Source organism: Vicia villosa, linkage group LG5 (genome assembly GCF_029867415.1).
Source record: "Vicia villosa cultivar HV-30 ecotype Madison, WI linkage group LG5, Vvil1.0, whole genome shotgun sequence".
NCBI lineage: Eukaryota > Viridiplantae > Streptophyta > Magnoliopsida > Fabales > Fabaceae > Vicia > Vicia villosa.
In genome coordinates this window covers 144,085,368-144,101,531 of record NC_081184.1, presented here as the reverse complement: position 1 = coordinate 144,101,531, position 16,164 = coordinate 144,085,368, and the positions used below count along the sequence as shown (strand labels likewise).

General features: G+C 29.0%; 1 protein-coding gene across 2 annotated transcripts; it reads left to right on the top strand.

Moving 5' to 3' along the window:
- Positions 1–1,568: 1,568 nt before the first annotated feature.
- LOC131602925 (uncharacterized) lies at positions 1,569–5,563 on the top strand. 2 transcript variants are annotated; one of them, XM_058875149.1, is made up of 9 exons: positions 1,569–1,855; positions 1,966–2,080; positions 2,269–2,360; positions 2,495–2,642; positions 2,779–2,910; positions 3,006–3,146; positions 3,244–4,821; positions 4,917–5,059; positions 5,146–5,563. In XM_058875149.1, the coding sequence occupies exons 2-9, from the start codon at positions 1,970–1,972 to the stop codon at positions 5,291–5,293; spliced, it is 2,493 nt and encodes an 830-aa protein (XP_058731132.1). In that variant the 5' UTR covers positions 1,569–1,855; positions 1,966–1,969; the 3' UTR covers positions 5,294–5,563. The 2 variants fall into 2 exon arrangements, with proteins under 2 accessions (XP_058731132.1, XP_058731133.1); XM_058875150.1 differs by having other exon boundaries at positions 1,569–2,080; positions 4,920–5,059; positions 5,146–5,551.
- Positions 5,564–16,164: the final 10,601 nt, after the last annotated feature.

The following is a 16,164-nucleotide window of genomic DNA, read 5'->3' as shown; positions in this document are numbered from 1 at the left end:
CACATAAAAGCATACAAAAATCTTTCATAGTTTACTTTAACGTAGCTATAGATGAATGGAAGTGAGATGAAATGGAATCAAATGAAATAATAATTAATAAAGTTTTTATTTTTGGATTGGACCAAGATTTTTTTTGTTTTTTTCTTTTTCTCTAATATTTTTATTATTATTTATTTTAGGTTAAATTACAGTTTTGTTCCCCTGTTTTAGGTTTTTCACGATTTTGGTTCTCCTATTTTTTTTTAAACAGTTTTGGTCCCCATCTCAATTTTGTCCATGAATAGTGCATGAACAGTACATGTCCGTACATGAACAGTGCATGTCCGTACATGAACAGTACATGAATAGTTGCATCAAAATTAAGATGGGGGACCAAAACTGTTTAAAAAGAAAATAGGGGACCAAAATCGTGAAAAACCTAAAACAGAAGGACCAAAACTGTAATTTAACCTTTATTTTATATTTATTTAACTTTGTAAAACTATAGTAATTGAGTCTTTCATTTCTTTTAAAAAATGAAAAGTATCAGTATTTGTTATGTTCAATCAAGTCAAATCCAAGTGAATAAAATATTATTTTATTTAAATAAAATTAAAAAATAGCAAAATTTGTGTAAAATTAATAGGAATTTTTTATTAAAATCCACACTTACTATTAATAAATATTGAAAATAATTTTTTAAATAGTTTAAAAAAATCACATTTTTATTTATTACCAAATAATTTTAGTTTTCTCCCACATTTGGTTAATTTAGTTTTATTATTTACTTTAAGTGAAATAATAGAATTTAATCTAAAAAAAATTAAAAATATAATTTTTTAAAAATAAGAACAAACCAATTTTTTTTATTAAGAATCTTGATTTTTTTTAAAAATATTTTGAATTATGGTTCATGATTTAATTTAGGTGAATAGAATAAAATTTAATTTAAAAAGTAAAAAAGTGTGAAATTTGTTTTAAATTATTTAAGAATTTTGATGTTTTTTAAGAAATATTCTAAAGAAACATTTTTTTATTTATTACCAAAAATGGGGATGGACTATCTTTAATAAAAATATTGTCAGTCACTAAATAATTAATTTTTAGTTATTAGGTTAAAATAAAAATTAAGGCTAAAAAAAGAGTGAAATTATATATATATATATATATATATATATATATATATATATATATATATATATATATATATATATATATATATATATATATATATAAAAAGAAAAGCGGGAGCATTTTGAGATTTTAGAAAACAGATATAACAATCAGGGCCGTCTTTGAGGGTGTGCAAAGCGACCTACCACACATGATCTCAAATTTTTCAGAGTTAAACTATAGTAAAATAGGACCTCATAAAATATCTGGTAGGTTAAATCATGAATATATAGGACCTCTAATAATTTTTTATGATTAAATTGCGGCTAATCTGGCCTCCAAAAACTTGTGACACCCTTGATAACAATTGACATATTTTAATTATAAATAAAATATATTAATTATTATATGAATAAAAAAATTAATTTTACTTATAATAACTAGAGGAGAGAGGTGGTAGCATTGTTTGGTCAAAATTGTTGTTGTAGTAAGAAGGAAGTCATAAATAATGAGATTGAATAAACACAATGAGATGAAAGACACATGACAAATTCGTTAGACAAGTATTAAAACACGATATCGGTGATTCTGATTCTGACCCATCCATCCATAAGGATGAACGGAAAGAAGAGCTAATAATTCCAACATCATCAAATCATACCCACTTACTCACTCTCTTTCTTACTTTTTCTATTCTTTTCTGCTATAGTACCAATTTACCACTACAGCACAAAAAGAGACCCAGAATCTCGCTCTGTCTTATGTAACTCACTCCACCACACACACTTTTTTGTCTATCTTAAGGTTGTCGTGTTTTTCATTTCACACTCTTATTATATTGAGTCTTTGTTTTCTTGAATAAAAAAATAACAGAGCAATGGTTTGTGAAGAATCATCATCGACGATTCAGCTTCTCAATACTGCTACTGCTGATTCATCCTCTTTTGCTGAATCCAGTTTCCGTGAACTCGATGATGCATTCTTGCAGGTTTAATCATCATCACTCATCACTCTCATCATCTCTTCATTTTCACTCTTGTTTTTGCATCTATAGTATTTTCTTCAAATTGCTTCTATTTATGTAGTACTATTTATTACTGCATGTTTTAATTTCCCTTAGGCTATGTTTGTTTGTTCATTAATATACCAATTGTGTTTTCCTTTTCCAATTTACAGACTCAAACCAGAATATGGCTTGGAGAAGTTTTGCAGATAAGATTGGATGATCAAATTCTTACATCAGAGTTACTTGCTGATGGAGAATTGCTGTTAGTGTCTTCATTTTTATGGTTATGTTTGTTTTCCATGTGTGGAGGAGGATTGGTTTTAGAAGAAACAATTAATTTCATTAATTGTGTTTAGAGATGATTTTGAAGTCTAATTACAATTAATTGGTGTTTAGGTTTCAAGTATCAAAAGTAATGTGGAAATTGCTGTTGGAAAAGCATATGGAGCTTAGGAACATAAAAACATACAAAAATCATCCATTTTCTTCTAAGAGAAACAGTGGCATGTATAGGCCTTATTCAAATGTTGATTCATTTCTCAAGGTAAATTATTTGATACTAACACATATTTTTTCACTGAAAAACATCATTTTGTTTGTTTGTATTTTCAACTTTTGAGTAATTTTACAGATATTAATAATAGCATATCTAAATAATTATAGTATCTTTTGCTGTATAGATCTGTAAAATCTTGGGGTTGACTGGGATCGATCTCTTCACTCCGTCAGATGTAGTTGAGAGAAAAAATACTCGAAAAGTTTGTATGTGTATACGTTCATTCTCGAAAAAAGCAAGGTCTATGAGTATAAATGTAAGTAAGTTTCATGATATTCCTCGTAATCTTAATTTACTAGTCTTTATATTATGTTCTGTGGTTTCTGCTATAATGTAAAAATGTGGTGACAGGTTCCAGATTTTGATATTGTGACATGTATGGTAGCCATGCCGAAAGATATGGTTGGATGCATCCGCCGAAGCATAGAGCTGTCTCATGTAGATTCTTCTAGTCAACACTTACAGAAGCTTGAGAGACGAAAATCTAGTCAGGTTTGTAGGCTTCTTTGTAGAAGGCATCTGTGCCTTGTGCATGTTTCTACCATATCATTTTGTCACTTTTATATCTAAAGCAAATATACTTATGTAGGGTTACTCAGTTACAAGCTCCAATAGGGATTACATGACCTGTTCAGACCCTGCTAATGACACAGAAATCTTGCTTCAATTTCCTGAATTACATGCTGATGACTTGAACGATTACAAATCAGAGATAAGCTACAATATACCATCTGTAATGGGTGAAAGTGATTTTGTGTCCGAAGATTTAGATCAGTTGGATGCTCAAAATCAACCAAGAAATGAGATTTCTAATGATGAGTGTGAGTTGTTATCCCCAACGGAATCATTAGAATATCATTACTCTGACAATATAGAAAATGAACATGATTGCAAGCTGGCTTGGCTGTCAACTTCTCGTGGAGATCATTTTGATACTAGCGTAGAGCAAGTCCAAGAAAGTAGGATCATAGACTACGATTACTTTGAGCATGCTTTGTTTAGAAATAACGCTTCTGTCACCGGGACTCCTACAAATGACAGAACATCAGCTATTGATGCTACATTATTTGCAAAAGATAAAAAGGATTCTGATATGATTGGTGAAATAAATAGTACACCAAATGTACATCAATCTGTTAGCTCTTACGGTTTAGACACAACTCCACATTCTGTTGAAATAGGTAGATGTTATGATAATTCTGATAATATGGAGGTTCTGCAAGTAGCAGGCGTAAACTCTTTGGCAAGGGAACCACTGAATCTGGGAGATTTATTTGATGCAGATAATAATGATCAGATAATCGAGTCCTTTGAATCATACAATGACAAGAATGGTCATTGGGACAAGATAAAAGAATATGAAGCTCAAGACATAATGAAATTCAAGGAATTGGCATATGAGATTGCTTCTAATGCAAGAAATTCATATTCTGTAAATAAATTTGAGGAAATCGAGCATTCATTATATTCTCCTGATTGTTACTCTTGCAATACTAATACTTCAGATAGACTTGAACTTCATAATAATGACATTAGCTCAAGTCTACTGAAAAAGTATCTAGTAGATGAAGTCATGGAGTCACCAATTGATTCGAGGTGCTTGGATAACGCTAGTTGCGACCAATATGAGGAGCTTCTGTCGAGCCACTCTTATGATTTACCTGAGTTTTGTAAATGGGATCAAAAAGGAAAAAGCCCTACAACATCAAATAGAGTGAAAGAAGATAGCCAAAGTTCCACATATTTTTCGGAAAATGTCCCTCATAACGAAACTGCAGCACCTAATAAACAAAAGGATTCTGAGGTAATGATGTCCAACATTTTGTTATCTTGCATACCAAGCAAAGAAGGTATAGTTAGTGCAGCCACTATTAAGTTGGACAGTGATAGTACACTAAACAATGGTTGTTTGAATCTTGCATCTAAATCTCTAGGTGTAGTAGATAAATATGAAAAAAGTCCCACTCAAGATGATGAGACTAATGATTCCGACATTGGAAATGGAGGTCAGAGAATGCAACATATGGTAACCAATGATGTTGTAGCTCCTACCAAATGTGATGTAGATGATCAAAGCTCAAAACTTGAATACAACGAGGCTCATCAAACATCTCAATACGACACGAATCATATTTACCATCCAGAACATTCTCTGGTGCATATTAAAGTAAGTCTAGACTTTTGATATTTTATTAGACAAGCTTGTGCTTATGTTAATTCATTTCCGTATGCAAATTGAATCTGTCATGCAATTTCGTTAAGCAGGAAGAACTAAAACCAGAAGATGAGACAGAAGACGGTGGAATAGAAATACCGAAATCAAAATCCCAAAAGAAGCTACTGTTAAGATCAGTCTTGGGTGGTGCCACTGCTGTTGGTTTGTTATTCATGTTTCTCAACCTAAGGTTTGTGCTCATATTTTAGGCTGCCAGATAATGCTTATTTTGTTAGTCCTTACTCCATTGACTTGACTTTATGTTTTGTTGTGCAGGAAGAATGTTGGAGAAAAAGCTGTACAACCAAGTAAGACATCTAGTCATAAGAACAAAGAGAATATTCAGAAAAATTCAACCAAGAAAGTGAATATGATAAGTACAACAAAAGAGGTTTATCCAGCTGAAAAGCTCCAATTAAAGTGATTGGAATTTTGGTCTCTTTTGAGACTGTGGATCATATATTTCAGCACTGATAGATTAGATAGGTTTTAGTTTTTTTTTAGTATAAAAAGTTCTATAGTTGAGACAATAATATGAGATGAAGCACAAATAAAAGGTAAAAGTTCAAGTGTAAGAAAACATGTCTCATACATGGAGATATAATAAAAAAAACATTGAATCTAAATTGAAAATTTTAAATAAGTCTAAAACGGAATTACCTTTTTAAAACAACATTTTTCAAAGCGTCACATCAAGTTTTTTTTTGAACTTGACAAATACTTAAATTAATTGACAGACAGAAAAATTACAAGTCTTCCAAGAGAACGCGTCTGGTAAAGTTAAAAAAGGTACTAAATTTTTTAAAAATAATTATTTACTCATTGTTGACACATTTAATATGTTCATTCAATCATTTAACATCTTATCGTATTTATGACAATGGGTAGTCCGCGAAATCAAGTGCAGGTTTACATGTTCAAACTAAGGTCATGTCATTTGTTCATATTTAAAGAGTAAACTCAAAGAAAAAAAAAAGTCTATGGATAAAAGACGCCCTATATAAGTAAAACTATCATGTGTAGGGTAAATATCTCAATGAGTAAAACGAGTAATTATTTTTAAATTTTATGGGTACCAATAAAAAAAAGCTATCTTAAAACCCAACCTGTATATAAAATAAAATAAAAAGTTATTCACTAAACTCAACTTTAACCAAATCAACTTTACAAACTCAAACTTTAAACAAATCACGGTTGTGAAACACTCAATCATACACATTAAAGCAGTGTGAGGAAGGTTTGATGACATACTATGTAACAAAGCACAATAATGAATACTTAACAAAGAGATATATTTTCTCATTGTGTACACAAAGCATTGCTCCCGAGACAGCCCAAATCCCTGGACTGTCTTCTGGTTCTCTGATCATTTCTGTTGGATCCATATACCTTTGAAGCTTAGGTGTATTTATTGGTACAGGGAGGTTAGCATGACCCAATATATAAACCTCTTAGGAAAGCTGCTCCAACTTCCACTGAAAAACAAACTCTCATCTCAATCAACTTGATCAAGACCTTCTCCATCCAAGAGAATGAGAAACTTTGAAAATCAAAATGTTAATGAGATCCATCAAACTGCTGTAAATATATAACCTAAGGAATTAGAAAAGTGCAGAAATTTAGCAAAATATTCCACCATAATGATTGCAATGATGCAAGTTGTGATTGACACGTGGAGATTGAGGAGTACAGTAAGGAAGTGGAGAGAAAACTGTAAGTGGAGAGAAAAGTGTGAATATCTTTTAGTTTGACCATGTTTCATGTTTTGTTGGAAGTTGAATTATTAAAAAGTTTAACATTTAATAAAGCATGAAAGTTTCAACGTTTAATTAACTTAAAATGCGGTTTTTTATAATAAATTTCTTAAATTGTATCTTAAAAAGAGAAATTCTTGTATGGAATCATCCTAAATTCATATTTTTAGGAAGAACTAGATTTTGGCCCGCGCGATGCGCGGGATTTTTTCAATTTTTTGGAGTAATTAAAACAATTATGATAAATATATAAATTTATTTGGAATATGTTGATATAAAATAATGTGACATTATATTTTGTAAAATATTATATGCATTTAGTTTTTATGTGCATAATAAGATTATTAAATTTAGAAATATACTTGAACACTATTATTTCATATTATTTTCAATTTGTCTTAAATATTTATCATTATTTTTTTTTATGTATATTGTCAAATTATTAAATATTTTTATGATTTAGCATAAATTCAATTATGATTTACGACACATAAAATATAAGATGACATCTTGGAGTTCTTTTAATCTTCAGAATAATGAAAATAGTATGTAAAATTAAAAATTAAAAATTTAAAAATACATTAAAATTTGTGTTAACAATGAAATTAAATAATTTTGAGTGTAGGTAAGAGTTTACCATACATGCAAATAGATCATTAACAAATGGATTGGAATTCTAGACATAGAAGAAGAATGTGAAACAAACTAATGATTAATTAGAATATAACTAAATTCACGCTTCGTTCAAATTTTAATATTATATTACAATTAATAATAGGTTTAATTACTAAGTAAATGAATTAGCAATAAAGAAGTTGGTTTGAATGCATATTTAAAAACTTAATGAATTGTCCAACAAAAAATAAAGTTATAAGTTTTATCTAAGACATGTGTATAAACTTGTTGACTGGTTATCAAGGGAGGAGTGAAATTTTTGTATATAAGAAATACATTACTCATTAAATTAACACTTAATAAAATTAATTAATATTTAAAATCTAAGAATTATTCTACCTTTATCTGTTTTTAGCTCAAGAATATGGAAAGAAAAAGGGTTACACTTTATCATTATAAAATAAATAAAATAATTATTAAAAAATAGAAAAATAAAAAAATAATCATACAACATATAAAAAATGACTTACAAAGTAATTTAACTCATTTATACTTTGAAATATGTCTAACACTATAGGATCACAATTTTATAACAACTTCCGCAACAATATTTATAACAACTTCCGCAACAATATTGCCTCGTGGTTTCAACGTGATCTTCATCCACATACAAATTATGATCTTCATCCACATACATATTTCATTTATACTTTGAAATATGTCTAACACTATAGGATCACAATTTTATAGATGGTCTAACATATTTATAACAACTTCCGCAACAATATTGCCTCGTGGTTTCAACGTGATCTTCATCCACATACAAATTATGATCTTCATCCACATACATATTTCATTTATACTTTGAAATATGTCTAACACTATAGGATCACAATTTTATAGATGGTCTAACATATTTATAACAACTTCCGCAACAACATTGCCTCGTGGTTTAACGTGATCTTCATCCACATATAAATTATGATCTTCATCCACATACAAATTATAAAAAGAAAAGAATAACAAACTTGACCTAGAATGTATGCCTCGTGGTTTCAACGTGATCTTCATCCACATACAAATTATGATCTTCATCCACATACAAATTATAAAAAGAAAAGAATAACAAACTTGACCTAGAATGTAAAAAAAAAAATACAGAAAATAAGTTGGAACAATAATATTTATAACTTTTAAGAGCATATTATAGAATAGAAATATGTGTAGTGGTTGAATAAAAAAGTAAATAGATTTACCTTATACCACATCATCCTAGTGAGTCTTGATGTCTTCTCATCTATCAAAATAAAAATTATATAAATAAACCAAATTATGTCTTATTTTTTTGGTTGAATTTACTATGAATATTGGGATTCACCTTATAACTCACTGATAGTGACATTTCATATTTCATTTCATATATAATAATAAATGGGAAGTGAATGGAATACTTTATATAAAGAAAAAATAGTAAAGTGGAAACATGTAAAATTGCAAATGTAACGTCTGATAAATGTAGAGTAAAAAGATATAATATTCAATTAAATAGATCTTATTCAATTAAATAGATCTGTTATAGTTATGAATATGTAGAGTAAAAAAAATTTAATATTCAATTAATTAATTACGTTATAGATATCTACGGTAAAGAAATTGTGTGTATATACTATGTAGAAAAGGTTTAGTTGACACTACGCCAAATTTAAGATGTAGCAGCGCAGCTACTAAAGCGCTTTTAGCAAAAGCGCTCTCGTAGGGCTCGCTAAAAACAAAATTAATAAACAAGGGAAAATGATGCAAAAAAAGCGCTCTGGTAGGGGGGTTATGAGAGCGCTTTCAAAAAGCGCTCTGGTAGGGGGTATGAGAGCGCTTTTAAAAAGCGCTCTGGTAGGGGGTTATGAAAGCGCTTTTAAAAGCGCTCTTATAGGGTGGGTGCTACGAAAGCGCTTTTGGGATAAAAGCGCTCTGGTAGGGGGTGTTATTAAAGCGCTTTTGAAAAGCGCTCTGGTAGCCCATTTAAAAAATTATATATTTTACAAACACACGCGTTTTGTTTCAGATCCAAAACACGCGAACCTTTCTTCTTCCTTTCGTTGCTCCGCCGTCCTCTCTCCGAAACCCTAGCAACCTCCGCCATGACTGTAGGCTTCCTCCATCGAATCGCCGCCGTTCGTCGGAGAAACCTATCCAGGCGGATCTTCCATTCCTTCAATCTTGTTCGCCACAACTTTTGCTTCCGCCACTGTGTAATTCTCATTTCAATTTTCATTTTCACGTTTCTTCATTGTACTTTCATTCACCATTTTCTTCTTGATTTGGTTTGGTTCAGATGGTTGAAAATTGAGATACATTCATGGGAACAATAAACTCCTTATGGAATTTTACTAAAAAATTCGTTACAATTGGTCTCATTACTGTCACTATTTCTGATCGTTATGTGACCGTTGTTCCGGTTCGAGGTGGCTCTATGTCTCCCACTTTTAACCCTAAAACTGATTCTTTCACAGGTTTTTTTCTGATACTTTTCTTCATATACACGTTTATAGGTTTTTTACTTCGTGCAATTGCGGTTTTCATCGTTGATTGTATATTGCAGATGACTATGTCTTGGTTGAGATATTTTGCCTTGAGAAGTACAAGTTTTCACACGGTGACGTCGTTATCTTCCGGTAATAATCTCGCTTATCATCCTTTTCCATGTATTATTTGACTTACTTTTACTTTTTTTTTGGTGGTATTTCCTTTGTATATGATTGTTTGTTTGGATAAACAACTTAATTATTTGCTTATAGTGTTAGTGTTTATCGTATAAGTGCTTATGTATAAGCTATTTTTATGACAGTTAAAGTTGCTTTCATAAGCTATCTTGGAGAATTTATGAGAAAAAGTTGAAACCAACTTATAGATATTTCATAAGCTGATTATATAAGCTCTCCCAAACGGTCTCGTTATTCCATACTACTTGCTCAAATAAGCCAAATCTAGATTAAAAGATGTTGGAAATTTAATTTAATTAGTTTAACAAGTAATTGTAGAACTAGGTGAATTAGCCACTATGAAACCTTCATATTGTTTTAACAATGCAAAGCATGTAATTTGGATCAATATTGTGTTTGTGTAGAAGCTATTAGCATTGGATGGTTATAGAATTAATGATGTATGATTTGGGGCTTTTTTAATTTATCAGTGATTTAGGTTTTATCAGTGTGATTTAGAGTATTGAAGACAAAGTTTGTTAGGTTTTTATCAGTGATTTAGAGTATTGAAGACATGTATCAAGTAAGTAGAAGATGTTATTGATAATGAAGATTTTGTGTGATGTTGATGTAGGAGTTATAATCTTCTCCAGCACTGTACAACTCTATGAGGTTTCAGGAATCCAGTTGGTCCAAAGATGCAAGTTAATGGTAGAGGGCATGCGAGAATGAGACCTACAAGGGATATCTGTTTCATCAACTTTTACATGATTCAAGATTTTCTATATGTAGTTAGTAATAATCACGTTTTTCTATTGTAGGTTGAGCTTCAAACAGTGGATGGACTGGTAAAGGATATAACACAATGTGCCCCTGCCGATTATGTTCCACAGAATATGAATCAAGTAATTGTACCCCGAAGTCTTCTGTGGCAGGATCGTTCGGGGTACAGTTACTTGATTCATATTCTGTGACACAATACAACATAGCTCAGGTGACTACTGGTTCTCCACTAAAGCATCAATACAACATAGCTCCAGATAATACAGGAAGCGTACATTGGTTGCATAAGAACTCGGAAGTTGTTTCCCATTTAGTTGTTTTGGTTTAGAAATATGTGAATTGGTTTAGTTGTTTTGGTTTAGAAATATGTATATATGTATTTTGATTTACATTAATGATATATAATATAATACTTTTTTTGTATATAATCGATATCGATTATAATGGTATATATCGATTAGAAATGATAAATTATAGGTTCATGAAAAAATACTGCCAAAAAATAGTAAATTACAGGTTCTGAAATATTGCTGCCAAAAGTGCAGGTTTAGAAATAATAAAAAGCATAAAAAAAACGCAACATACGAAAGCGCTTTTGGAAAAGCGCTCTTATAGGGGTGGCTATCAGAGCGCTTTTTCCAGAAAAAGCGCTCTCATAGGGGGGTATCAGAGCGCTTTTCTTGAAAAAGCGCTCTTAAAGGGGGGGCCTACCAGAGCGCTTTCTGAAGCGCTTTTGTTACCTACGCCAGCGCTGGCTTTCACAGCGCTTTTAAAGCCCATAAAAAGCGCTTTAAAAGCCCTTCCGTGTTGTAGTGTGAAATGGCAAAATCATGTTAAAAACTATTTATGACATGATATTAATATGTTTTTGGAATCTCTCTTTATATAATATAAACAAATTATTTAAATTAATTTCAAAGAAGATATGTTGTTGTAATGAATTGTTTCTTAATGAAATAAGATTTTAATATAGATTGTTTTTATAATCTTAGTAAGTTATTATATAAAAGATTTCTCTGACATTTTTTATTAGGAATTTTTTACTTACATATTGAATTGAATTAAATATTATATTATATAAAATGTAAATATAAAATTTTATTATTTTTATTATTATTATTATTATTATTATTATTAGGGTTAAATAAGTTTTTGGTCCCTATAAATATTACAGTTTTCATTTTTAGTCCCTCCTTGTCTTTAGGCAACAGTTTTTACAAAAAAACCGTTGGGACCAAAAACTTATTTAACCCTTATTATTATTATTAATATAGTGCCAATTTGATAATTATTATTAATAATTATATATTGAATTGTTTTAAATATTATATTATATATATAATATTTATATTATTATTATTAATAGTAGTGTCAAAATATTATATTATTATTATATATTTATTATTATTATTATTATTATTGATTATATATATTATATTTATTTTTAATAGTGATATCTAAATGTTATATTATTACTATTATTATTAATTTTTAAAATAAAAATATTAACATTCAATGATAATAGGAGTTATAAAGGTAGTAAAATGTTACTTGAGAGGCATTTTTTTTAGGAATTTTTTATGTACATATTGAATTGTATAAAATATTATATTATATAACATATAGATATAAAATTATATTATTTTTAGTTTTATTATTATTATTATTATTATTATTATTATTATTATTATTATTATTGTTATTATTACTATTATTATTGTTGTTATTATTTATTTATTTATTATTGTTGTTGTTATTATTAATTATTTATAATTAATAAAGTGTCAATTTGAATATTATATTATATTATTATTAATAGTAATATCAAAATATATTATTATTATTATTATATATTTATTATTATTATTATTATTATTATTATTATTATTATTATTATTTATTTTTAATATATGGTCAATTTAGTAAATAACACATTAGGATTTTTGTTAAGAATGATTATCATGATGACACGTGGCTAGGGTTGCCATCATGACAACCTTCCATTTATATATATTAAGATCAATAAAAAGAGAGCAATTTTTAATTTATTTTAATTTTATTTTTAATTGAATTTATGGAGTGATTGAGATTATAAAGGAGGGAGAAAATTCAGTATTTATTTTTTAATTAATTAAAATTTTATAATTGATTATGTATAAAAAAGTTTTATAATTAAATTTATGGAGTACGGTAAGGAAAACCGTAGATATCTTTTAGTTTGACCATGTTTCATGTTTTGTTCGAAGTTAAATTATTAAAAAGTTTCAGCGTTGCAATTTAATTTAAAATGTGATTTTTTATGATAAATTTCTTAAAATGTATCCTAAAAAAACGTGTTTTTTTTCAAATACCCTAATAATTGAATTTATTCTTTAATTCTATCTCGTCCCACACTTCTCTATCCAACTACTATTTAACAAAAAAATCTTTATTTTATTAATATAAAAAATTACATAATATAAAATAGTTGGATCACTGATACACACTCTTCTAATCTTTTATTTCAATGATACACATATTAATATTTTATTTTATTGTAAATTAAAATATTTTTTAATTATTATTAATATGAAATAAAATTATTTAATTAATAAAAATCTTAGTATTTATAAAAATAAATAAATTTAATGTTTAATAGATTAAATAGATGATATATATAATTAAAAATATGATAAAATTAATTAACATTACATTACATGATCAATAAATTTTAAAATAATAAGATGAGGTGTTAAGTAAAAACATAATTTTAAATAAATATCTTATAAATAAAAGTTGTTAAATTATTTAATAAGGAATGATGTTTTTATAATTTTTTTATATTTCTTTACTTGTTTGTTTATTTAATATTATTTATTTTAATTATTAATAATAATAAAACTAACTCCATAGTTTATTATTATTATTATTACTATTATTATTATTATAATTATTATTATTATTATTATTATTATTATTATTATTATTATTATTATTATTATTATTATTATTAACTTAACTCCATATTTTAAGTAACCACTACTAGGCACTTCTTTTTAATTTTAATTTAACATTATTTTTTCATTGTTATTTTTTTTAATTTAAATATTTTCTTTTATTCATAATTATTATTTATCAAAATCAACTTAACATCATGTTTATGTAACCACCGACTATCCACATTTTAAGTAATCATTAACTAAGTACACTTTTATTTTAATTTTTAATTTTAACTATTATTATTTCAGTTATTGATTTTTTTTTTTTAGTTTTTAATTTTCATTTTATTAATTTTTATTAACTACTAATTCGATACTCTATAATTAGTAATCAAAATTAACTTATCTTCACATTTTAGTTAGTCATTATTAAATAAAATATGGAGTTGTTATCATATAACTTGACAACAATAAAGTTGTTGTCAAGTTATATGATAACAACTCCATATTTTATTAGTTGAAAATAACTCCTTTATAAGGTGGTTAAGCGAGCCTACACTTTATTCCTAAATATTTAGTACAGTAAAAGAGATCTCGCGTAGCGAGTTAACTGCACTAAGCGAGCTTATATGAAGAATGATTTGCTTCTCTTTGTGAATCTCTAAGCACGCTACATCTTGGCTTAATGAGTTTCCTGTAGAAATTTCTCCTTAATGTTTTAAAACTGCATATTCGAAGTTGTGTCTTCAACACTTTATTGCTCGAGGCTCTGATATGCATCAATACCTACAAAACAAAGGAAAAACTATCAATCTGTACATAAAACAAATCAAAACTCAATTATGTGAATATTTACACAAAAGTTGGAATTTTACTAAAAAAAAGAATAAAATCGATAAGTTCCACAAATTATAAACTCAAAAATAACAACATTTTGGCACTTATCAAGCTTTACCAGCACAAAGTGCCCCAGAAAATTGCCCCAGTCTTCATAAAAAGGGTCGAACAAGGGAACATCATGACGTAGCTCAATAAGTCCATGATTCCAATATTAATTTAAGAAATGTGTATTAATTTGAACTGATTAAAGAAAAACCAAAAGGAGGGTTTCCAAGACCTATGCTCTACTTGAAATTGGAACACCTTTAATTTAGAATAAGGCATCCGTAGGTTTGTCCAAGTGAAAAAACACTCGTAGAAAGGGACATAACACCTTTTAAAAGTGTTGCATATCATTTTCTTCGGATCCACCAGACGGATCTACAAGTCAGAAGGACGATTGACTGTCATATTGGTCGCAATTACAATCATCTGATCACTTAAAAATGAGGGAGTCCCCACTATCTTTAAGTTCACCCAGTTGTATTTGATTGCATCTTCCGTTTCCACCAACGTAACCCTCCTTAAGGAAAACTCGCCAGCCTTAAAAATCTTGAAGGGTTTAAGCTAACTCACTCCATCCGCTTGGGCCCCACGCTCGAGATGATCCTTGATATCAGCGTCACTAGGGTCGTGACCATAAGACTTCCGATAAGACTTAATGTAATCTTCAGCATCCTCCTGATTCATAATAGCAACCTTCATTTCCCTAGTTAACAAATTAAGCAAAGTAAAAGTTCCTCTAGCTTGAGAGAAGACAAGCGCTGAAGTGACAACGCGATCATCTTTCGCATCATCATTTGAAAAGAGAGCATTGGAAGAATTTTTTTTCAGGAAGCTACCTCATCTGGAGAGTCCCTTGAGAGCTTCTCTAAATTAGAATAATCAGTTATAAAAATAATTTCATCGAGTTGATTGTTAAGTGATTAAGGGGTTTAGACTAGAAGATACTCATATCCTAACTGATAGAGAAAAATCATCACTCCCAAAATTACTAGAAAAACTCATGGGGATATCGTTTATATTGACTATGATAGAGGAAATAATGAAGATATGAAAAAGCTAAAGTCAAGGAGGGTATATGATACAAGCCATATATAGGGAGAAAGGCAAAGTTCAAATGGGAGAAGGGAAGCTTTGTTCAAAGAATAACAATCACTCTTGGAAATACTCCTAGAGAAGAAAAAGGAAAGACACTCACAATTAGAAGTTGATTCTCAAAGGCAGCGAAAAGCTCTCTCAAAACTCGAAATCCCTTATATATAGACGAAAGCAATCAACTGACCAGATCAACGGGAGCAGGAAGTTATAAGATCAACAACTAAATTTTTTCCTACGGATCATGCACATAAAAGTGAATTCAAGTGACATACCCTAAGCTGATCACCTCAAGCCACATTTAGGGAAAAATCGACGAAACATTTCAAAGATGGAAAAACATTTAATGGGCTTGTCTTCCACTAATTTTGCAACTGATCCAAATGTTCCCATTTTTCTCTAAAGTCAGATACCATTGCTAGAGGCCGACCACAATTCTGAAGATTTTCTCGTCTGATCCTCACCTGGCCAAGCCTTGGGGCAAGTATTATAGGACGGTCACTGACATAAATCAAAGGCCCGATGAAAATAATCCAATGTATAAAGTCAACA